General features: G+C 47.9%; 1 protein-coding gene across 1 annotated transcript in view; it reads right to left on the bottom strand.

The window, feature by feature from the left end:
* TCF20 (transcription factor 20) overlaps positions 1–23107 on the bottom strand; it is a 97824-nt gene that overhangs the window by 2688 nt on the left and 72029 nt on the right. The window contains exons 5-13 of the mRNA XM_084279440.1: positions 7994–8165; positions 7106–7258; positions 6310–6470; positions 6013–6186; positions 4081–4222; positions 3294–3481; positions 2211–2352; positions 1910–2084; positions 105–356 (exon numbers count right to left, since the gene is read on the bottom strand). Of these exons, the coding sequence (XP_084135566.1) occupies positions 278–356; positions 1910–2084; positions 2211–2352; positions 3294–3481; positions 4081–4222; positions 6013–6186; positions 6310–6470; positions 7106–7258; positions 7994–8165 (1386 nt within the window). The 3' untranslated portion in view covers positions 105–277. The remainder of the gene's footprint in view (positions 1–104; positions 357–1909; positions 2085–2210; positions 2353–3293; positions 3482–4080; positions 4223–6012; positions 6187–6309; positions 6471–7105; positions 7259–7993; positions 8166–23107) is intronic.

The raw sequence follows: 23107 nt of genomic DNA, 5'->3' as shown, positions 1-23107 counted from the left end.
TTGGCTTGGAGATGCTTTCCCCTTCCCGATCATGAGTGCTAGATCGGCATTTTGCGGTGACCTGTTTGTCCCCTTTTTGCCTTCAGGGTGCTACACCAGCTGACCTGTGCACTTGGCAGATCGTCTTTTCTTCAGTGTGTTCTTGCATGCTAGAGAAAAGACTCTGCTCCAGGTATACACACACTTGGTATTCAAATATGTGATTGCACGAATGATTTCTGTTTAAAGGAGTTCACTGACAGCTTCTTTTTCAAAGCACTTACACAGGTGCTGGTACCTATGAACCCAGGCATGTTCGTTCAGTGTCGTTGAACCAACCTGAAAAGATGTTGAAAGAAACAAGTGGGGTGCTGGCTGTAGGGAGAGAATTGTCAAGTGAGTATCTGAGGCACCTCTGTGAGACAAGCACAAAGAAGAAAGGTGAGAAGATTTTGTATATCACTTTCATTCTTTCAGATTATTTTATAGATGAAAAGCATAAATGTGCACTTACCGCTGAAGTAAAAAATCTTAACAATGGTATTAATAAGTAATTGCGTAATTCAAGAGCTTTCATAGCTTCCAAAATTACTATTAGAAAGATAGGAATGTGTGCACACACATGGACTCAGTTTCAGAGGTACATTTCTGTTATGATTATGCATAGAAGCCCCTTTATGCTGTGGCATTTTCAGCCATGTGGTTACAAGGTAGTTACTACTAATCTAAACATCAACTGCAAAACAGTTTGTCAGGAATATTGCAGGAAGAAAGGCAGCTCTGAGATCTACAGCTGCCCTGTTTCAAACAGCGCAACTTCAAACAGTGCAACTCCAGCCCTTTGAGTTCCAAACCTGCTCAAGAGCTGACTTTATGTAATGCTGAAAAAAAGCCGTTTTTGGGAACTATTTAGATAGCAGGGGGTAAATACAGACACCTGGATTCCTCTTAAATTATATTTATAAGAATTTTTTGTATTTCACAAATGACCTGCTCTGTGGCTGTTTTGAAACAGCATATAGATTATGTACTCTTTTCTTGGTGTTTACTGGAGGCATTGGGGGTTGGACCCAGTGATCTCTCGAGGTCCCTTCCAACCCCTATGATTCTATGATAGTGTCACATAAAGGTCATCAGGCATTTCTCTGGATTAAAACTCCCCTTTGGGCTATAAATGAAGGCAGTGCAACACATGTGCAATAGACAGGAGTATGCAATAAGCAGGAAGGAATGAGGGGAATATGTATTTTTTGGATGGTAAGATTCCTCAGGAGCATTGCTGTGAAACTGCATTTAAATGTCACCTTATTGTTAGAGCTGAAGTTCTCTCCCTGCCTACCAGCAGCACATGCCAGATCAGCTGACAGGCCAGGGATTGTTTTTGCAGGAACTGTGCAGGAACAGAGCCAGAGCTGGAGTCCTCTGAGCACACGCTGCTGTGGAACGGCACCGCCTGGGCAGAGCCTGGCTGGGTATGCAGTGGGGCTAAGGCCAGGAGTACTTTGCTGGTTTTTCCAAGTCTTCTTGCTCCTAAAATTGGCAAGAACCCAGGTTTGTCTTTTACTCAGGACACCCTTGTATTCAGTACACTAATTCAGGACTGAGAGTTCTTTCAGTAGCTGTGTGCTCAGTGAACTGCTGCTGGAACTGATGAGAGCCCAAAGTACAGCAGAGCTGGCTGATTAGACATATATGTACTTGCAACCTTGATCATCATTTATAACTTGCTATGGCTGTCTGAGTCATGATCTGGGACTGGAATTAAGATAAACTGTACCTTGGGCCAAATCCTTACTTTACACAGCTGTAGACACCTGCACAGACTTAAAAGGTCTTGAGTGGAACCCAGGATGGTCCTGCCTAAAGCTGCAACATTTCTGACAGAGTTTGCACCAGTGGTGGTTTCTGAGTGAGAGTGGTGTGTACTTATCTTGGGATAGCTCGCAGCTGGTATGGGTGTGGGGAGATCGTTAAGGCAAAGAGACCATCCTTCCGTGGCCTGGGCTGGTCCTCAGGGACCACAAAGGTGAATTTCTGCAGGAGAGTGGTAAAGAAAATAAAGAGCTCCATCCTGGCCAGCTGTTCCCCGAGGCAGGCACGGCGACCTGCAAGAGAGGGAGCAGAATGTGTTGGTGAAAGAGGACATTAAACCACACTGGAAGTGTTGTTGGAGGAGCAGATCACTCCTGCTGTGCCTCTCACTTGCAGCTGGATCCTCCCCTCAGATTTACCTGCTGAGAAAGGCAGGAAGGCCTCTGGTTTCACAAACTGTCCCTTTGCATCCAGGAAGTGTTCAGGGTAAAACTCGTTTGGCTTCTCCCAGACTGTCTCATCCTTCAGCACGGAAGACAGGTTGGTGATGATTGTTGTCCCCTGCACTCCTCAACAAGAGGAAACAATTTATGTGAGAACAGCAGCATTATCTTGGCACAGTGGACTAGTTCTCTTCGGTTGGTGTCTCCCATCTAATAGGAACCATTGTCTGGTGCTTCAGAATAAGGCACTGATCTGTATCTTCTAAGCAGAGATAAGGCAGGGTGCTTTTCCAGTGACACATGGTGCCTGCCTTGTGCTCTGAAGAATCTCAACTTAGGCAATTTGTATCCTTACAAAGGCCATTGTGTGTAAATGCCAATTTCATGGTTACACCATGGAAAGAGCTCCTGCTTCTCGGATCCTCATGGACTTGTTTTATAGCTAGAGAGAAAAAGGTGAGTGACAGACTTTAAAGCCCAATGTGCAGGGGCCATGGGAAACTGCAAAGCTTTCTTGTTAGAGCATTGGTTCTAGGAACATGTTCTTAGAACATTGGTTCTAAGCTAGAGGAGATGTTGCAAAGCTAAAAAAAAAATAAATGCCTGGCTTGCATTGCTGCTAGTGCTGCCAGGGCAGCTGCCTGTCTTAATGGGCACTGAATATCAGTGGCATTTGAATAGCTTCAGAGATTAGAGATTTAACTACAACTGTTTTAGGAAAACCGGTAGCCTGTCGTGTGCCTCCTGAGAACCTGTGAGGAGCCTCTTAGGCTCTGTTACTGCTTTCCAACCCAGGCAATGAATGTCACAACTCATTAAGAGGAAAGGAAACCTTTGCACTGAGTTGCCAATGCAGTTGGGTTCCCACATAACCAGTGCAAACCTACAGCATAAATGTGACCATCTGCTTGGGTTCAGCATTTCAAGATGCCCCACTTCAGTGCTCGCCAGTGAGTGGAATTTGAGGCTGGAAGTGCAATGCTACGGAGTTGTGTGGGGTCACCCACATCCCATCTGCAGCAGCAGAGGATGCTGCATTGCTTATCTGGCCATTGTCACCTTAGGAATGAAGAAGCCTTGCAACTTGGTGTCTCGGTATGTCATGTGAGGTAATGCGAGAGGAACGATGTCCCCGTAACGTTGCACTTCGTGGATCACAGCGTTGGTGTAGGGCATGCTGGCTTGGTCCTTCATAGTGGGTGCTCTCTCTCTGCCAATCACCTTGTCGATCTCTGCTTGGACCTTACCTGAAAGCAGCATAGCAAGGAATTAGAGTGCCCTTAGGGAAACAGAAGGGGCTGGTACAAGCTGTAGGAAGGTTGGCAGCATGACACTAGACACTGGGTGAGAGCAGGGCAAGCAAGTAGAGAAAAGAAACGAAACTAGAGGGGACTACATTTGTTTTTAGTTGACCAGACGATCTCTAGAACTGTTCTTTTTGCATATGTCTCTAATAAAGGTTTTGTTACTCAACATGCTACCTTAACCCCCTGTGCAGCTGGAAGGGCACCTGAGCATTCAGCATTAGAGAATTAAAGCAGATGAGCATTTATTCCAAATACTAGGAAGAGGGTACTCTGACTAGTCCTCAGGTGGCCTTCAAAATGAAGGCAAGAGCGAATGTGCCCTTCCAACTTATCTTTATCAGGGCTTCCCCCCCACCCCGGTCCCTGCCAGGACAGCTATGTTTGGGAATTGTTTCTCCTGGTTTCTGTTAGATCAACAGTCACCAAAGCTGTTCCTCATTGTGAAATACCTAAACTGTGGAGAGAAGATGTTCAGTCTCTTTGCAGAAAAATGAGGGTTAAAGGGAAGACACTGCAGCTCTGCCTGTCTTCTGACTTACTCTGTATTTCTGGGTGGAGAAGCATGTACAGAAATGCCCACCGGAGAGTGGTGGAGGTGGTCTCAGAACCAGCTATAAACAAGTCTGCAGTCACTAGACGAAGGTTGTTATAGTTGAAACCGCTTTCTTCAGCCACCTTACCCTGTGGAGAGCAAAAAAGTGGGTGATTTGAGCTGGGGTTCTTCCATTGTTCCAGAGCTGGGTAGCACTAGATCTGTTTTTGCTGACCAAGAAGTTCATTGGCAGAGTAGAGCATAACAAAGGCAACGATCTGTGCATGTCCGATGTACTTCAGTAACCCTGTTACCTTCTGTATGTTGAGGTTGTCAAGTCACCCCCAGTGTCCTGAGAGAAGAACGCTACACCTGCCTGCAGGACAGAAGTGAATGCCTTGTGCTCTCAACACAGACAGCAAGCCCCTGTCTGTTACTTGCCATAACATCCTCCTCCAGAGGACGTGGAGCACAGCTATTCGGGTTTGATCAGATCATAAAACCCACACAGTAGAGAGGAGGCTGAAGTGATGTGGCATGCAAAATTGACACTATTTTGAGGGTTTATCTATAGCTATGCATTACAGATTCTTGCTGCTTCTGCCCTGCTATTTTCTTACAATTAAAAAAAAAGAAAAAAAAAATCAGGGTATCATTGCTGCTTATTAAATCTGCAACACCAATTTCAGCAAAACTGGTCTCTCATCCAAATGCTAATTGAGCTCAAATTTGTTAGCATATGAGATATGACAAGCTCTCTGCATGAGTTCATCTGCTTGTCTTTTCTAATCCTCTTTATACTTTCCTTTCCTAGGGACTAGCCTCTGTTAAGTTATTCTCTATGTTTTGATTCTGCTGTAATATGGCTGGCAATCAATAAGGCATTTAGGACTCAACTGGTATGCCAATAAGATATCTCTGGCAAGGGAGCTATGGGACTGACCTGACCAAAGGTAGCCCAGTAGAAGGATTTGTCAGACTGGCTTGTCATCAGGGGACCTTAATGAACTGAAGAGAGATGTCACAACAGGCAACATGGTCAGGCTGAAACCCACCCCCAAATAGTACTGCTCAGTGCAGGGTAACACAGGCCAGCTTTCTCTGACCATGTGAGCTGGGGTGGTAACGCATGGACTGGAGGTGCCTGCAGCATGGCAGAGTTCATTATGCAGAGCAGCACTCCAGCCAGAGGACCCGATGGCCAGAGGAAGTTACAGGCAGAACTTGCTACTGTTGCTCATCTGGCACTTCAAATCTAGTGAATCCATGTGCAGAAACATACAGCTGACGCAAGTACCTTTGATTTTATACTGACTTTGTGCCTGACTGAATCAAAGGAAAGATTCCTTTTAATTTCAGTGAGGTTCAGATTTAGGCCTTCATCTGATCTGTAGGGAACTAGGTCTTAGCAAGCAATTCAAAGACACACTTCCTGAAGGAGATGCCATCTTTCCAAGTCATAACTTGATTTAAAGACAGGCAGTGGACTGACAATGATACCAAAAAGCCAGTCTGATCAGTTTTGTAACCGATTTTGGGACTTCAGTCATCAAGGCACTGACATACACAGAGCCTTGCATGCTGGCAGGTGCCCTGACACAAACTTAGAGATACTAGTAAAGTCTCAATCATTGCCTTTTAAATGCCTTCAAAATGGTGTAGGCTGGAAACAAGGGAGTTGCTAGACTCTAAGGGGAACGTGAAGGTAGGATATGGGAGCAAGAACACCAGCAGATAATACGGTCTCTGAAGTCAATAAAAGAGGTTATAGCATGAAGAAGTTAACACCTTTCATCTCAAGATACAATGTGAAATGAAAAACTAGGAAGTTAGTAAGAGGGTTCATTCAGCTTTATGAGGGAAGGCAGCTTCAATCAACAAGCTTAAGCAGGCAGAGGAATTGCCTGTGGACCCTGTGGTTCTGCTGGCGTCACCCTACCTTCTCCATTTCCTTTAAGAACGCGTCAGTGAAGTCTCGGGTGTAAGCAGGATTCCAGGTCTCCATGTGCTTATGTATGAGCACATCTATGAAGTCCATTAATTCCTTTTGCCCTCGAAAGACTTTCTGTGCCACTCCGGGGATGCGCAACAAAACAGGCACCACGTTAAGAAGCTGTGATGTCAGAGCCAGAGAAAGACAGAGAAGATGTGATGCAAAAAGAAAAATACCAAACCCACAGTGCACTCAAGCAACAGAGGGCAGCTTCTTACAGAACATGTTACGCTCTCAGTTTACCTGAGGCAGGAATCCAGTTTCATCATTCAGGGAGTTTTCAAACACACGCAGCAGTTTCTTGAATGTCTCATCACCGTAGTTGAAACGCTCTCCATAGATGGTGGTGCAGATCACGTTGCAGACTGCATTGTTTACTAGAAATCGTAAATCAAAAGGACGACCTAAAAATGGAAATGGAGACCAAGCAGTGAAGCTAAGCAACCCCGAGCTGTTGAACCTCAGCTGTCAGCAATGAGAATAAACAAGTGTCTCCTTGATGCCTTCAAGAGAAAAAGCCTCCAAGCCACTCGAAGTACAAACGCATCATACTAGGAAGTGAAGATTTTCTCATCTCCTACTACTTTTTGGTTGATCCTTGTTTAAGGGAGAACCCCCCAAGAAAAGCTGGGTTGCTGGGCTGTTGTATGACTTGATAGATAACACTTTGCGTTGTGTCTAGATGACAGGTGATGTGCTGTGAAAACTCAGCTGCACTTTTGTTGCATGTGATAACATGTTCCACTAAATTCCACAAACTTGAGTTACCCAGTTCTGGGAATAATTATATTATACCTCTTTATTCATTTCTTGTTTGTTGCCTGTTTCAGATGGGTGAGTGTTACAGTAGTCCCACTGTGTAAAGCAGAAGTGGCTTCAAGGTAGAGCAGAGTGACTAATGCCTATAGACTACAAACGCTGCATTTTCTCAGGAAGAGGGGACTGCATGCAGACAGGAGTGGCTGTAGTATTACTTCTCTCTCTACATCACTGCAATGCCTTTTTCTGTTATTTCCTCATCCTTCTGGATGTGACAAACCTTCTTCAGAGCTGATTGCAGAAGACAGAAATCCAGCTTCCTCTATCACTCGGTCCTCCAAGGATTTCCTTCCCATCCCAAAGTTCCTCAAGGTAGAGAGTGTGAATTTCCTTAGCTCCTTCCAGACGTGCCCATATCTTGCTACAATAATCCCTGGAATTATAGATGAGCAAGAAATGTCAGGAGCTCTGACCCATACATCAAGCAAAGTTTGCTAGAGAATAGCAAATGTGAGTTTGGAGGTGCAGGTCTGTGTGGAGAGATCAGAGTCTCATCTTGTGCAGCTTGTTCATACAGCAGTTCTAGACATGGACTACTGCACATTCTCATGCAAGTGCATAACTAGCAAAGGTGGAGGGGGGATTCACTGGGAGCAGCAAGTGCTGCTAAGGATAACAGAATCACTCCCACAAACCATTCAGCGTTGCACTCGTAGCATGTGTGAACTGGGTGGCAGCTTGTGCCTCCGCACAGGAGCTGAGGATGAGATGTAGGCTGGGTGCTGGATAATACTCTGTCTTGGAAAAAAGTTACCTTTTTTTTTTTCCCCTTTTGATTTGTGATGACAGCAACATGCACATAGTGTGTGAGCATGAGCTGTAACCACTGGGTGTCGGGAGCGACCAGCTCCAGCGCTGGCAGGAGTGTTGTACCACTGACAGTGTCCTAACACTGCTGGGGAGGTGTGTGCTGGCAGCACCTGGAGCTGTACTGCAGCCACTGAGGGTAGCCCCCCGTTTCATCAGATCTGATTTTGTCACCACCAAAGGGTGGCAGACATGCAAAGAGATTGAGCGAGAAGGTGGCAGTGTACTGAGACAGACTGCCATCTGCCCAGCCCTCCCTGTGGTAGTGCCAGTGGGCAGTGTCCATTTCCAAGGGACTTGCCTTCAGATTTGTGGCCGTAGCCCAAATGTTCATACACTGGAAAGTATGGTCGGTCGGCAAAGTCCTCCGACTGGTTCACCAGAGCTTCCTTCACTGTTTTGTATCCATTCAGTACTACCAGGTTGGTCCAGCAGTTCTGGAGATTGTAGACATTTCCAAACTTCTTGTGAAGCTGCCAAGAAAAAAAAAAATACATCCCTGAAAATGAGCTGAATGTAACATCAAAAATAGCACCATATCCTTCCTTAGGGCCTTTAGTTTATTAGTAATTTTTGAGGTGCTTTTACTTGGAGATCTTCAGCTGATCTTTGACCTTTGTTTTTGCAGTACAACAGCTCAGGGTGGTGCCAAATGGGAGCTGAAGCAGGGATCAATGTTCTGTGAGTGTAAAACATTTAGAATATACCTATTCTGTCCAAATTGTTGCCATGACCATTATGTAAGTATTTTATATTTTGTCTGAGAACACAAGGTCAGCGACTCATCAGCTTTGCTTTCTAGGAATGGGGAGAACTTATCTCCAAGGGGCAGAAGGATACTGTCAAAGAAGCTAGCAGGGCTCATTAAAAGAGCTTTAAACTAGATAAGAAGGGGGAGGGGGACAGGGCCAGGCTAGATGGAAAAAAAACTGGTTGTGGTGGTAAAGTTATTGAGGAACGGTGTGCTGGCAATGACCTCCAGTCAGCCACCCTAGTTAACCTGGGGGATAGTGTGGTAATTCAGAGTAGAAATGTAACTACTACCAATGGGCTAGGTAACTGAATCAGCTGTCACTTGGGAAACAAGGCTTCCCTGAGGAGCATATCAAGATCAATAGACCAGATGAAGTGCATCTACACCAATGCACGCAGCATGGGCAATAAACAGGAGGAGTTAGAAGCCCTTGTTACTAAGGGAGACTGTGATGTGATTGCCATCACTGAAACGTGGTGGGATAGTTCACATGATTGGAGTGCTGCAATTGCTGGTTACAACCTATACAGGCGTGACAGGCTGGGTAGGAGAGGAGGTGGGTAGCCCTGTATGTCAGAGAATGTTTTGACTGCCTGGAGCTGGAGTATGGTGATGGCAGGGTTGAGTGTCGCTGGGTAAAGATCAGAGGAAAACGAAACCAGGGCAATATAGTGATGGGAGTCTGCTATAGACCACCTGATCAGGAGGAGGAAGCTGATGAATTGTTTTTAAACAACTGGGAGAAGTCTCACGACCACTAGCCCTCGTCCTTACTGGGGACTTCAATTTACCAGATGTCTCCTGGAGGTACAATACAGCAGGGAGGAAGCAGTCTAGCAGATTCCTGGAGTGTTTGGAAGACAACTTCCTGACCCAGCTGGTGAATGAACCCATCAGGGAAGGTGCCCTGCTGGACTTGTTTGTAAACAGAGAAGGCCTAGTGGGGGATGTGAAGGTTGGGGGACGCCTGGGGCATGAGTTGATAGAATTCTTAGTACTGGGAGAATTAAGAAAGGGAGACACCAGAACCAGCACCTTAGACTTCCGTAGGGCTGACTTTGGTCTGTTCAGGAAGCTGCTCAGTAAGATTCCATAGGAGGCAGCCCTGGAGGGGAAAGGAGCCCAAGAGGGTTGGTTGCTCCTCAAGAAGGAAATCTTGGTGGCACAAGAACAGGCTGTCCCAGTCTGTTGGAAGAGGAGTCAGCGAGGAAGGAAGCCAGCTTGGCTGAGTAGGGAGATCCAGGAAGATCTTTGGGAAGAGAGGGAAAAATACGAGCTTTGGAAGAAGGGGCAGGTGTCTTGGGCCGACTATAGGAATTTAGTGAGATCAAAGGGTGGTGGTGAATGGAACCAAATCCAGCTGGAGGCCGGTCACGAGTGGCGTCCCCCAGGGCTCAGTCCTGGGTCCGGTCTTGTTCAACATCTTTATCAATGACCTGGATGAAGGGATTGGATGCTCCCTCAGTAAGTTTGCAGATGACACTAAACTCGGAGGAAGTGTTGATCTGCCTGAGGGTAGGGAGGCTCTTCAGAGGGATCTGAACAGACTGGACTGATGGGCTGAGACCAACGGGATGAAGTTTAACATGGCCAAGTGTAGAGTGCTGCACATGGGACATAACAACCCCATGCAGCACTACAGGCTTGGGGGAGACTGGCTGGAGAGCTGTCAGGAAGAGAAGGACCTGGGGGTGTTGGTTGACTGCAGGCTGAATATGAGCCAGCAGTGTGCCCGGGCAGCCAAGAAGGCCAATGGCATCTTGGCTTGTATCAAAACCAGTGTGGCCAGTAGGTCTAGGGAGGTAATTGTGCCCCTGTACTTGGCATTGGTTAGGCCACACCTTGAGTACTGTGTGCAGTTCTGGGCTTCTCACTATAAAAAGGACATTGAGGTCCTTGAGCAAGTGCAGAGAAGGGCAACCAGGCTGGTGAAGGGGCTGGAGGGCAAATCCTATGAAGAGTGGCTGGGGGCTGGGGATGTTTAGCCTGGAGAAGAGGAGGCTGAGGGGAGACCTTATCACCACCTACAACTACCTGAAGGGAGGTTGTAGAGAGGTGGGCAATGGTCTCTTCAGCCAGGTGACAGGAGATAGAACAAGGGGCAATGGCATGAAGCTGTGCCAGGGCAGGTTCAGATTGGATATTAGAAAAAAATTTTTTACTGAAGAGTTGTCAGGGCCTGGAACAGGCTGCCCAGGGAGGGGGTTGAGTCACCGACCCTGGATGTGTTCAAAAAAAGGGTAGATGAGGTACTTAGGGATATGTTTTAGCATAGGATGGGAATGGTTGGACTTGATGATCTTCAAAGGTCTCTTCCAACCTTGTTATTCTGTGATTCAGGGACCTTTTGGAGGATTTTCAAAGGCTGCATGTTCCACAATGAACTATTTCCTAATACTTGCATTTATTTTGGTCTGAAAGACCAGGCATGTTTTGAGTTAGTCTGTTTCTGCTAGAAGCAAATACTGACAATGAGGTGATTTGTAATTTCTTTGTTTTTTTAAATATACATTGTTCCTAAAGATCTACTGAGAGCCTGGTTCTCAGAAACATGGTTGTAAGAGGCAAGTCTACACTGGAGTTTCAGGTCCATTTTTCTCTCTAAAAGGTGTGTACACATCTAGTAAGATTGGTAACTGGCACATACCCTGAGTCTGTTGTGATCTGTGAGACATACTACTGACAGCAGGGTGATGGCAGAGGTAAGCCTGTCAGCAGTACACTCACCATGGGAGCTTGTCATGGAGCTAGCTCTCCTCCAGGCAGACAAGCCCTTTGACTGGACATGACTGTGGAAGGCAGGTTGAAGCTCCCCTGCTAGTCAGTACCACTGAACAAAGTGCTTGGGGGGGCATGTTGTTGGACAACAGTGCAATAGTAGCAATGCCCCAGCCTGTGCTCTTGTTTGGGGCATGTGTGTGGTGTGTCTGTCCTTCTGCTGTTGTTAAAAAGCTAAGTGCCTTCATTTCTGCTCTGTAGCAATGCAAAGAATTTAAGTACTCGAGACTGTATTTGCAGTGGGGTTGGAAAGGGAATTAGCACTTCACTGGCACCAGAAATGCATTGTTAAAAGCGATTACTGGTCAAGATTGTGGTTAGCGTGGCCCTGATGTGATTTCAAAATGCAGGCAAATAATTCAAATGCTCTATTTTGTTTGTCCATTTGGCAGATTTTGGACAGACAGCTGAATCGTGCTGTCCTAGAGAAAAGGCCTCTAGAGTTCACAAACTGAAGCACAACCCCCTGTTGTTTATCTGGTACAAGCTGTGCTGTGCTTTTCCTTTGAGAGAAGCTAAGCCCTGACTTTACAGCGGAACATTACCAAGATTCTGGGCATTGCTGCTGGGACAAATCCTGCAAGCTGATTTCTTTCACTGCAGTGGTCACATGCCTTAAGGAACTCACAGGGAACTCTGCCATTCCTGCAACCACATCCCCAGCCCCCAAATAGTTGCTTTTCCTCCCTTGTTTGTACATCCCCCCATTCCCTTGCCCCCACGGTGTTGGTGGCCAGGTCTAGAGCAGAGCAAGCATCACCCATCACTGGGAGCTCAACAGCATCTCCCACTGAGCTCACACAGAGATCAGGACATGGGGGGTGGTGTGTGATTACCAGTTACCTGCATGGGCCAGGTCAGTGTCCTCTGAGTTTGGAGGGGGCATTGCTCTTTGGCCTTGTGCAAAGGTGGATCATGCCAGGGCATCCCCACCCGTCCCTGGGCCCGCAGCCCGTGAGGGGGCTTCGCTGTGGGCGCCAGCACTTACCTTGTTGAAGGAGAGGTGGGGGTTGCGGAAGTCGATGTGTGGCATGGTCCCAACGAAGGGCAGGGACACCGGGCCCGGGGGGTAATGGCTCCATTTCTTCCTGCGCTTCATGAAATCCAGAACAAGAGTAAAGACTGTGAGAAAGACTCCCAGTATGGAGATGTTGCTCCAGCAGGATGACAGCTGGGACCCCAGCCATATGAGCAATGCCATTTTGTAGCCTGTCTACTCCTTGGTCGTCGTCTTCTGACCCAAGACTGTTTCTGCCTCCTTTTGCCTCTCCTCTCTTCTCCTCTCTCTCCTGACCTCCTCTTCTGTCCCCAGGAAGCTGTCCTCACATTGCTTTCTCCTCTTCCCCACACTCTCTTTTACCGTCTCCCTGCTCTGCTCTCCCTGCAGTTGCTGGCCTCTGAATGTGGGACTTGGCTCCAACCCATAGCTCCTCCTCTGCTCAGCTCAGCCTTGGGGGAGTGGTGATGAGGGTCATCCCTCCTCCTCCAAAACAACAGCTCAGAGGCCTCTTTGTCCGGATGCCAGTGGCAGCTCTTGCAGTGGTGCCCTCTGTGGTGCAGGGCTGGGTGAGGTCCAGGTGCTTGGGTGCCTTCTCTCACAGCGAAGGTGGGATCACAGTTCACAACAAGCAATCTGGTCTTGCTGCATTCTCATGAGGTGATTTTGTAAGTGTTTTTTAAATCTGTGTCACCTTCTTGTTTGTACAGACAAGTGAAGGGACAAGCAGCTGCTTGTCATAGGTCATCCAGCTTGCTGTTTGCAGGGCTGAGGAACTGCTCCGTTGGCCCTTGAGAAAGCACAGGTTATGTCAGGCTTTCCCTTTCATAAAGCACCTGTCACAGAAATTAGCCTAAAATGGAGATCTGAGACTTAAAGAATAAGGTCTGGTTTTGGGAGTAACAATCTTTTTCCAACTCCAAATGCCAGTCAGCATGATGACCTTGAGTTTTGCAGAGTGCAGCACAGCTACAAGGGAGAAAGCACATGTACTGCATGAAGCCTCAAACTGCCAGCCTCCGAGGCAGCAGTAATGCAAAGACAATTATGGAGATAGGCAGAGTATTTCCTAAAACAGCACAGCCATGTGCTCAGGCACCACTGCCATCGGAGATCAATAACGCTCGCTCTCCTGACAGTTAGTTCTGGCTAAAAAGCAGCAGTAAACCCTTCACAGTTTGATCTGTGATCTTGGCGTGATCAGAGAAAAGCTCCTAATGGAGCAATTGCTGCAACAGTGATGGAGAGCCCAGGCTGCACTGTGATGCACCTGCAAGGGCTGTGCAGTCCGCTCTGGTATGCAGCCAGGGCCTCACAATGCCCCCTGACCAAAAAGGCACCTAAATGCTGCCCTGGAGAGCTGGTTGTACTTCAAGAGCAGCGTCCTCAAAGAGTGAGAGCAGCACATGTAATTTATTACCTTGAGATTGGCAAAGCCTTTGACACAAGCTCCCATGGTATCCTTGTAGCTAAATCAATGAGATAAAGTGGGTGGAAGATTGTTCAGACTGTGGGGCTCAAAGACTTTAGATCAGCAGTACAGAGTCCAGCGGGTGGCTGGGTGCTTGTGACGTCCCTTAGGTATCCATGTGGGGCCAATAAAGTTTAACATATTTATTAGTAACCTGGGTGATGGGGGGGAGAGTGCTTTTAGCAAGTACAGCTGGGGAGAGTCAATGAGAGCTGAAGGATGTTTGCAGAGTGGTTTAGAGGTTTGTTTGCTTCTAAATACCCACCACATTTTGAAGAACTGTACCAGGAGGTCATAGCAGACAGAGCTGTGACAGTCCTCAGTGGACTGGCTTGAGCAGGAGATGGCTGGATGATAAAGGCAGTCAAAGGGTTCCTCCCACACCAGTCTTCATAACCCATGTATGCAGATGTCAAGTGTCAAGATGGGAAATGTGACCCCAATAAGAAGAGTAGACATTTCCTGATCACCTCACTGGTAAAAGGATGTTACCCAGCTGGTTTCAAGTTATTTCCAGCTCCAACTTTACAAACCTGAGCTGAAAAATATCCATCTGGGTTCCTTCCTTTTTTGTTTATCTTGGCTAGAGCCAGAGGCTGTCAGACTCCCATCACTCACCTCTGGGCTGTCAGAAGGATGGCTGACTGGAATCTGGGAAGTGGAATTACTTTTAGTGAACATCTCAAGGCTATCAGAAGAGTAACTCTGCAGCTGCTCCCCTGCCTGGGGCTCAGCCTTGACATCACTTGAGAAACGCATTGGCCTAAGGAAAAAATACTACCCCACGCCCCACCCCATCCACACCTTCCCAAACGGTTTCTGGGTGAATGACCTTTTCCTCTACCCCTTCAGGCTGCAAACTAGACAGTTCCCCTGCTTCTGGCTGGTAGCATGGAGTGCTGTTCCTGCAAAGGACTGGAGCAACTGGCACAGCTTAAGTAATTTCAGAAGAATGGTTTTCAAAGCAAGCAGAGAAACAATAGACAACAAATCTCTTTCTGAGAGGAAGAATGAGAAAGGGGTAATTATACTTCTGAAGAGTGAAATATGGTCATTTGCATTTCTTTTCAATAAAGTAATATTTTGAGCAATTTTCAAGTCAGGGGAAAAAAACCCACCCAAACCCTCCAAATCCATCTGAGCTGGGTCTGTGCACAGCCAGTTCAGAGACAGGCTAAGGCAAGTTACAGGCATCACCATGCTCTGACTGCAGAGCCTGCAATGCAAACAGGAAGGAGCTTTAAGAAAAAGCTGAATGTTGCAAAACAGACCATCCAGAAGAAAGGTAATGCAAGAGTTGCCTGCACAATTCTAACGGAGCATTTCTGTCGGTAAATCCACAAGATCACCTTTAATTATGATCTCATGCTATTTTTCCTTCCTGAAGGACATTCCCTGCATTCAGTGCACTGGATGGATGATGATTCCTGTTCTAATTACAGTGTTTGGCTTTAAAGCCAACTTTGCCACCTGCTGTTCACACCCTGCCTGTATAAGAGTGTTTTAGTTGGGCTGTTCCACAGTGACCATCAGTGGCTGTGGGTTCAGAGCAGGCAGTCTTTTGTAGTCACAGCATCCCTCTGAGGTGCCACCAATGGTAGAAATGGAGAAGTTAGTCCAAATGACCTTCCAAGTGTTGGTACCTAAGTAGGAAAGGCCTAGAAGCTGCCACACGCAGCTGGCCGGGCCCCATGCCTGTTGCTGGCAGCTTCTGCAGAGCTCCCTGTGGGATCAGAGGCTTCGCACCCCGGGCAGGAAGGTCACAGGTTGGTGCCTGTTTATGACAACTGCAGTTTCAGTAATGACTGAGCATTGCAATCTTGTTCCTTTGCAGAGGTGCAGTGACTGCCATTCAATGGCTGAAGAGACATTCTTCCTTCTCTCCCACCTGCTTTGCTTCAGTACTGGAGCCAGCCAGGAAGCACTGGTCACACAATATAACTGTTTCCTTGAGCTTTCATAAGTTTTTCATCCAAATCCCAGCATGCTGTCTGCTTTCCCCTAACACCATTAGATGGATCCAAACCTCAGCAATGTTTCATTCTGGAGGAGCAGAGCCTCTTGCAATAGCACAAAGAGTCAGATTGAAGTCTGCTACTCTCCTTCCCTGGCTGTCCATCTCCCAGGCTACAGCAGAGCTGGGTCTGGTGAAGACCTCAGAAACATTTTCTCTTCGATGGCCTCTTCTGAACCCACAAAGCAAGGTGTCCCAGTACCAGACCTTTTTGGTCCTTCCTTCAACTCTCTTTTTTTGAGCCCACCACTGCCTTTTGCCTGTTCTGCCTTCATTTGGGCAACCTCTTCTCCCAACCATTTCAGTGCTGAAAGGGGACAAGGGGCTTGGGGAGGAGACCAGCTTCCCACTTGTCATTCACCCCTGCCAGCCTCCGGCAGCCGGCAATAACCACCACCTGCTCCACACAGGCATCTCTGGGGAATTTTAGCTGAAAAGCTGAGAACTCTCTCAAGTGCATGCAAACTGGGTTTTCAAGAGTTTGTAACGTGGCCAAGTTTGAGCACAGTTTTAGAGAGCTGGTGCAATGTGTCTTCCTAACAGAAAGCTGCCTCCTGCCAAATTCTGCGTGTAATGCTTCAAAGCACTAAACTGAGAAGGGAAAATAGTGCCAGAAATTTTTCTAACAGGTTAGGAGAAGGTCAGATAAACAATGGATTTCTAAGAACCATGTCAGCCATTAGAAAGGGATTAAAAATTTTTTGGCTGAATGTTCCCAAACAAATTTAGCCTGAGGCACAACCCCAACTCAGGAAATGTTAGTCTCAGCCAGTTCATTGTGACTTTCTTGGCCTTCAGATGGGGTTTTACACATTGGAAGTACTTCTACAGCCTTAAGATGGACTGTGCTAACAGCTTGTTCATAATAAAGCAGTCAGCAGAACTGAAATAGCCAAGTCTTTCATAGTTACTGTTACTATGACTTACTGCCAGCCTTCCCACATTGCAAAGAAATCTGTTCTTCAGGCTTTTCTTCTTTAAATTTTCCTGTGGCTTCCTACTCTTTTTACTGTATCAATCATAGCAGCTCACCTATCCCCAAAGTCAATCTTTGTCAGGCTTTGCTGACTTCACCCATCCCATCCCATCCCATCCCATCCCATCCCATCCCATCCCATCCCATCCCATCCCATCCCATCCCCCACTACCCCACCCCCATACACATCCCTCACTCTTAAAGACCTGTGACTCTGAACTTGATACCGAAAGCAAGTTGGGTCTTGGGGCTCATTTTTTCTCCCCAGAGAGACACCGTTACGCCGGTGCTGTAGGATGTCTCTCCAGTGACTGCTGCAAGCAGCGTGGCAGGGGAAGCTGCTGCAGGCACCAGCAAAACAAACGTTTGTTTTCTGAACCAAGTTACCCCCAGGCAGCCTCAGGTGCTAAAGGCAAACTGAAATATGAGCAGAATGGCTTCATCTTGACTTGATACTTCATGTAGCTTGAGATGATACTGAACTGATCTCACACATACACTGCCCAGCAAAGGTTTCACCAGTTCAGCAAGACTAGGCTGTGGTAGTTATTGGGTCCAAATTCCCGTATCCTCATCACATTAACTGTGAAGCACAGAAACAACCTGGCCCCAGTTTTAAATAATCACTAAATTCAGTTTCAGATTCTCCTACAGGCCTTAGTTCCTCAGGTGAAGACATTCCCACTGTTACTTCAACCTGAGTTAGTGAAACAAAGCTCAGCACGCACAATTTTAACCCCAGGACAGAGAGATGATGAATGAAAGTGCAACCTATCACAGGTCGTGGTACCAGCACTGGTCTAAAGTGCCTCCTGAAGATACTGTCAAACCCCTGTGATGTGCCCAAGCTCTGGGAAGGCTCCCGCTCGCTCGGAAAATGACTGGCAGCAGTTGCCTTGACTCACACTCTCCTGTGAAACTGTCAGAAAAATATGGCTTACGCCCCCAACACCATAGGCTGTTGATTTGTCTCAGCTGCTGGTTTTAGTTTCTTGTTCTTTAAGCTTCTTGACAGCTGTGAATATATTGCTTTTCTTTTCCTTTTTGGTTTAGTATTGCTACCGTGGGGTTTTACTTCGCTGTAGTGGGAGCATCTGGGAAGTCTGGACAGAGGGACTGGCTAAAAACCTGTTTGTTGTTGGGTGGTTTCTTTGGTTTCATTTTTTTTCTCTTTCTATGAGATGCATTTAAATCCCTGTGTGGAAACTTGTCCTGCTTTCCTGACGTGTGAGGTCAGTGAGACGCCTTTGAAAGTTCTGAGATGATTAAATCCAGGTTTGGAAGTCAAAGAGACAAAAGCATCTTGGTTTAGTTCCTGCTGCTGAGGTGCCCTGTGAGGGAGAGGCGAGCACTCTGCTGGCTGCCAGCTCTGTTCCCTTGCTTGTCGAGCATGCCTAATGCAGCTGATTACCCAGATGTAATAAAGCACCTACGAGTCTAGGTGCAAAGTACATTAATGAGGACTGATACTCTTATTGTGAAATAGCAAAGATGTGGGTTGCCAAAGATTTCAGAATAGAGGTTAAAAAGATAAAAAATTAATTTGATGACTCGGTCTTGTTCCAGGAAACACCTAACTGGGATCATTTTCCTCTGGCAGGGGGAGTATTTCACAGGGACCGTTTTGCTGCTGTTCTGTGTGTTGGCAGGATAGCTGGGGATGTCTCATTTTCACAGTTAGGCCCTCAATTCAGTTTTTTATGAATAAAAAAATAAAGCATTAAAAAAAAAGGAAGCTAATGTGGCTAAAGAGAGAATTTAATTTTTCTCCTGTGCTTATGGCACTCTGGGGCAGACAGAATAACTTGGGTGATGCTGTGTCCTAGTGGGTAATCCAGATTTCAGTGATAATTCTCTCTCTCTTTTCATTCCAGGCTCCCTACCCTATTTCTGATGGCTCCTGAACATCCCTCCCTTCCCAGGAAAGCAGCCAGAGCTGCACGTGCTCAGCGCATCTCAGCAAGAAGAGCTGGAGAAGCATTGCTGTGAAAACGCACTTGCTGTTGCAATTCCCTTAGGTTCAGTGAAGGCAGAAGTGACTCTGCTGACATCACCTTCCTCCTGACTTGGTGGCTGTGATTACTCCAGCAGTGAGTGAATATCCTTGTCCTGGTAAAGGGGCACGTTTATCTATCTGCTCTGTCCCTTTACACTCCTGTTCAGAGTGATGCCACCGCGGTTGCTTTGACGTGGGCTGGCAGCTCCTGCCTTGTAACAGCCATTTTCAATGCTGTGAGCACGTGCTGCTGCTCAGCTCAGGATCCCTTTTCTCCTCTTGTGCCACCACATTTGCACAGCTCTTTTGTACAGAGAAACTTGTGTTATCTGTCCTGTGGCTGGGTGATAAGATGTGCAGACAGTAGGTGCTCAAACTCGATCTCTTTGTTTACCTGCCTTAGGCCAGGCCTTGCAGATACAGCAGATACTATGGAAAACGTAAAGCTGTACCTAGTGTGGGTCCTGCTGTGCTGGTCTCTATGGAGGGATGATAGCAGGCATCTGCTCCCTGTGACTGAAGCCTAGGCTAAACCACAGGGGAACTAAAACACAGGGCATCAAACACAAGGAAAGGCCAAAGCAAACTGAGCCTGGTCACTTCAGCCAGTCTGGGCTCTGACTGCCAGTGCGAGGGGCACAGACTGCCCTGTGTGGCCCCACCAGCAGTGCCGCCAGCAGAAGTGACGCTGCAGTTTCTTCCAGGTTTAAAGGACAGTGAGCACAGGCTCAGATCATCTGCATGAACTTGGGTGCTTGCTGTGGCTATTTATTAACCTTATGTAGCACCAAGCACAGTTGTTCACCGCTGGGCATGTGTCTTGCAGGTGATGGGACATACCTGCAGGTTGGGCACCTCAGAATCATACAATCACAGACTGGTTTGGGTTGGAAGGAACCTGAAAGAGCAGGGGGTTGGAGTCGATGATCTCTGGAGGTCCCTTCCAACCCCTACAATTCTGTGAACCACCTAGTTCCAACCACTTGCCATGGGCAGGGACACCCTCCACTAGCCCAGGCTGCCCAAAGCTCCATCCAGCCTGGCCCTGAACACTGCCAGGGAGGGGGCAGCCACAGCTTCTCTGGGCAGCCTGTGCCAGGGCCTCACCACCCTCACAGGGAAGAACTTTTTCCTAATATCCAATCTAAATCTGCCCTCTTTAAGGCCATTGCCCCTTGTCCTATCACTACACTCCCTGGATAAAGAGTTGCTCTCCAGCTTTCCTACAGGCCCCTTCGTGCAGGTACTGGAAGACCACTGTAAGGTCTCCCCAGAGCCTTCTCTTCTTCAGGCTGAACAAGCCAACTCTCTCAGCCTGTCCTCATAGGAGAGGTGCTCCAGCCCCCGATCATCTTCATGGCCTCCTCTGGACTCACACCAACAGCTCAGTATCTTTCTTGTGCTGGACACATGTGAGTTGCACAGCAGGGACAGCCTTGGCAATGTGGTTCCTGCTGCCATGCTACAAGAGAGATGAGCCCAGCTGGCATCCATGGAGGAGACCTTTCCATCCCTGCAGTGGGCTGACAGCTGCCTGCAGCAGGACCATCCTCAGACTGATAAGAAACACATGGCTTCTCCTGGCAGCCTGCAAAACACAAAAGACTCCTCTGGCTTTGTTCACTAACAATCTCAATGCTCCTGTCTTACTCCCAGGCACCCGAGGAGCCTCGAGGGACAGGAATTAAAGGTAAGAAAGAAAACCAGTAGTGACTGATAGAGAAATCCAAGGAGAGAAGGGAAATCACAGAAGAGCCAGCACGCTCTGGAGAGCAGCCTGTCGCTGGGGAAGGCACGTGTGCTGGCAGGCTGGGCTTAACTGCAGGAGAAAATGACACTGCTGCTCACTGGGTACAAATTGATGATTGTTCTGTCAAGCAATTCACCATCTCCTGAATTCTGCCCTTTGTTCACCAGTCCATTAAGGCAGCAGCAGATGATGAGCTAAAGAACTCACAGCGATTCTATTAGGAAACGATAAATAATTTTGATGGCAGAAAGAAAATGTGCACTTGTCCCAGCACTTTTTGCCCAAAAGGTGATTAATCCACTTAAAATGAAAATACTCACACATACAATTTCGATGATCTACAATGTCTGTTAATTATCTCTGCGAGCTCAGCGTGCTCATTGCTCGAGCACTGAGTTTGTCATGTTGCTGTTCTCCTGCCTAACGCTGTGTCAGGCTCTCGTTAGCTGTTTCTTCATTGTTTTTATCTGCACTTTTCCTGTCAGTTTAACCAATGGCTGGTGAGTTTTCATTGGTGTGCTGGGAGCAGCAGGTTGCTGTGCCTTACTCTGACGGGGATACAAGCTTGACTTCTGGGCAGTGCCCCTCATGCTAGTTCCTGCTCCACAGACCTGAAGGGGCACTGGAAATCGGAAGGTATATTTTGGTTTTTGTGAATAGGAAAAGTAACTGTTCTGCTTTGAAATGTTGGCTGAGCCCTGCTCACAGCTTGATTAATAACAGTGGGAGCATATGGAGTGAAACAGAAACAAGAACACAGACAAGATCTTACTAGGGAGTGTTTAGCTAGTTGGTTACCTTTGGTGCTCCATCCTAACTGATCTGTAGGCTACTTTTGCACATAGCAGTTGCTACAGTCTCACAGCAACTGCAGATAACAAGCTTATTTTTCTGTGGTCATGTCTGCATTTCTGCCTCTGCACGACTGTGGTGTTGTGTGGTAACAAAAACCACATCAACAAAAATCCCCACACTCTTTCCACCCAGGAGGTATCTACGTGGTGATCTCTCCATGGGAAGGAGGAAGGACCAGAGGTGGTGGCTGCAAAGAAAACTTGAAAGATTTTTCTCTGTGTTTTTTTTTTAAACTGACCAGAGGACTGAATAGATGCCTGAAGACACCGAGGTCTCCAGGGGACCGACCCTGCTCCCCTCCTCCCAACAGCAAAACACCAAGCCCCCCCCCAGGAACGACACCTCCCCACCTGCAGAGAAGCGGCAGCGTCCTAAACCTGCTGGTCCCCAGGTCCCAGGCAGACAGCTGCAGGGTTAAGTGCTCACAGCTGAGTGGGGTGGCACTGAGCACCAGCAACGTGCAGGCTCGTGCTGAACTAACAGGGGTGGTGGGAACAAGACTTTAGAAAACTTGGACAGTTTGGGAGTCGTGCTGCCTATGCAGACAGGGAGCCTTAGTCACCCTCTGCACTGACCACTGGCACTGTGTATGGGAATGAAGCCTTTCTGCAGCGCCCTTCTGAGCTGTGTTACTGCAGGGTGAGACATACTGATTCACCTCCAGGCTGGAGGAAAGGCTTAAGACAAATCCTTCATTACTTTATGCTCTTTATTGCTTCCTCCAAAGTCCAGAGCTTTTTGATTCATCTGACCGTGTTTTGAACTAAAGCCCAATACCTGGGGCAGCCTTTGTACTCAGGATGAAGAATTCAACAATTCTTTCTCATGTTGCCAGTTCTCTTGTGCAAGTCTCACAGATCTGATAGCAAAGGGCCCCTCTCATGAGGACAGCTTCATGGCAGGAGGGTCCCACCACCCCAGTGCACCTGTGGAAGGAGTCCACGTGGGTCCATAGACGCACACCCTGCAGCTCGGGGTGCCCAGAGGAAACAGTGACAGAGGAAAAAGCTGCTACCCCCGGCCAAGCTGTCTTCTGTGGTGTCTGGGTGTGAGAGCTGCTGTGGACCACACCTCCTTCTCCCAGCCAGTTGCTCCAGGGAAGTGGATCCTCAGGCCAGCAGTGCCCAGTCACGGTGCAATAGTGTGGGGGTTTTCATCAAGGAGTACCCATCCGGGGGTGGACAGGCTGCAGGTCACACAGCAGGACAAGAATAAACAGGAAAAAATTCCCACCAGAAACCTTTCAGAGCGCACACACAGTGTGCAGGAACATTTGCACCTCCTATTTATTGCTGAGAGTGGATGAAAACAAGCATCCAGCCCTGAGCAGCCACAGGCTGGGGGCAGCAGCCCAGCAGCAGCACTGCCACCAGCCGCTGTGCTACCCCTGCCAGAAACGGGTGCTGTAAAGACCCCCTCAGGAACTCCAACCTGGATCACCCACCCCCGCTCTGCGCTGCAGGTTACCGAGGGTGGTTTCTTACCAGCCTGCGAGATCAAGAGGTGCGTGCAAGGACCTCGGCTGAAACCCCGCTGTATTTTCTTGTGCGAGCCAGTGGAGCGGCCTCAGGGCTCAGCGAGAGCTTGGTAACCGCTTTACGCCGCCCTCAAACCACCCAGTTCCTCACCCGCTTCCCCCAGCTTAACCAGTGCGTGGGTTTTGTTCCGAAAGCCTTAAGGTGGCAGCACCAGGCAGCCCTCACGGCCCTACCCGCAGCGCAGCCCGGGTGGTCGCACGGGCAGGAAGACCGAGGTCTGGGAGGCAGCAGCGATCCCAGAGCCGGCGGGAGAGCAGCCAGGCAGAGGAGAGGCGTCGGCAGGAAA

This window comes from Gallinula chloropus (genome assembly GCF_964237585.1).
Source record: "Gallinula chloropus genome assembly, chromosome: 1".
NCBI lineage: Eukaryota > Metazoa > Chordata > Aves > Gruiformes > Rallidae > Gallinula > Gallinula chloropus.
The sequence above is the reverse complement of the archived record's forward strand: the minus strand, read 5'-3'. Positions and strand labels throughout refer to the sequence as shown.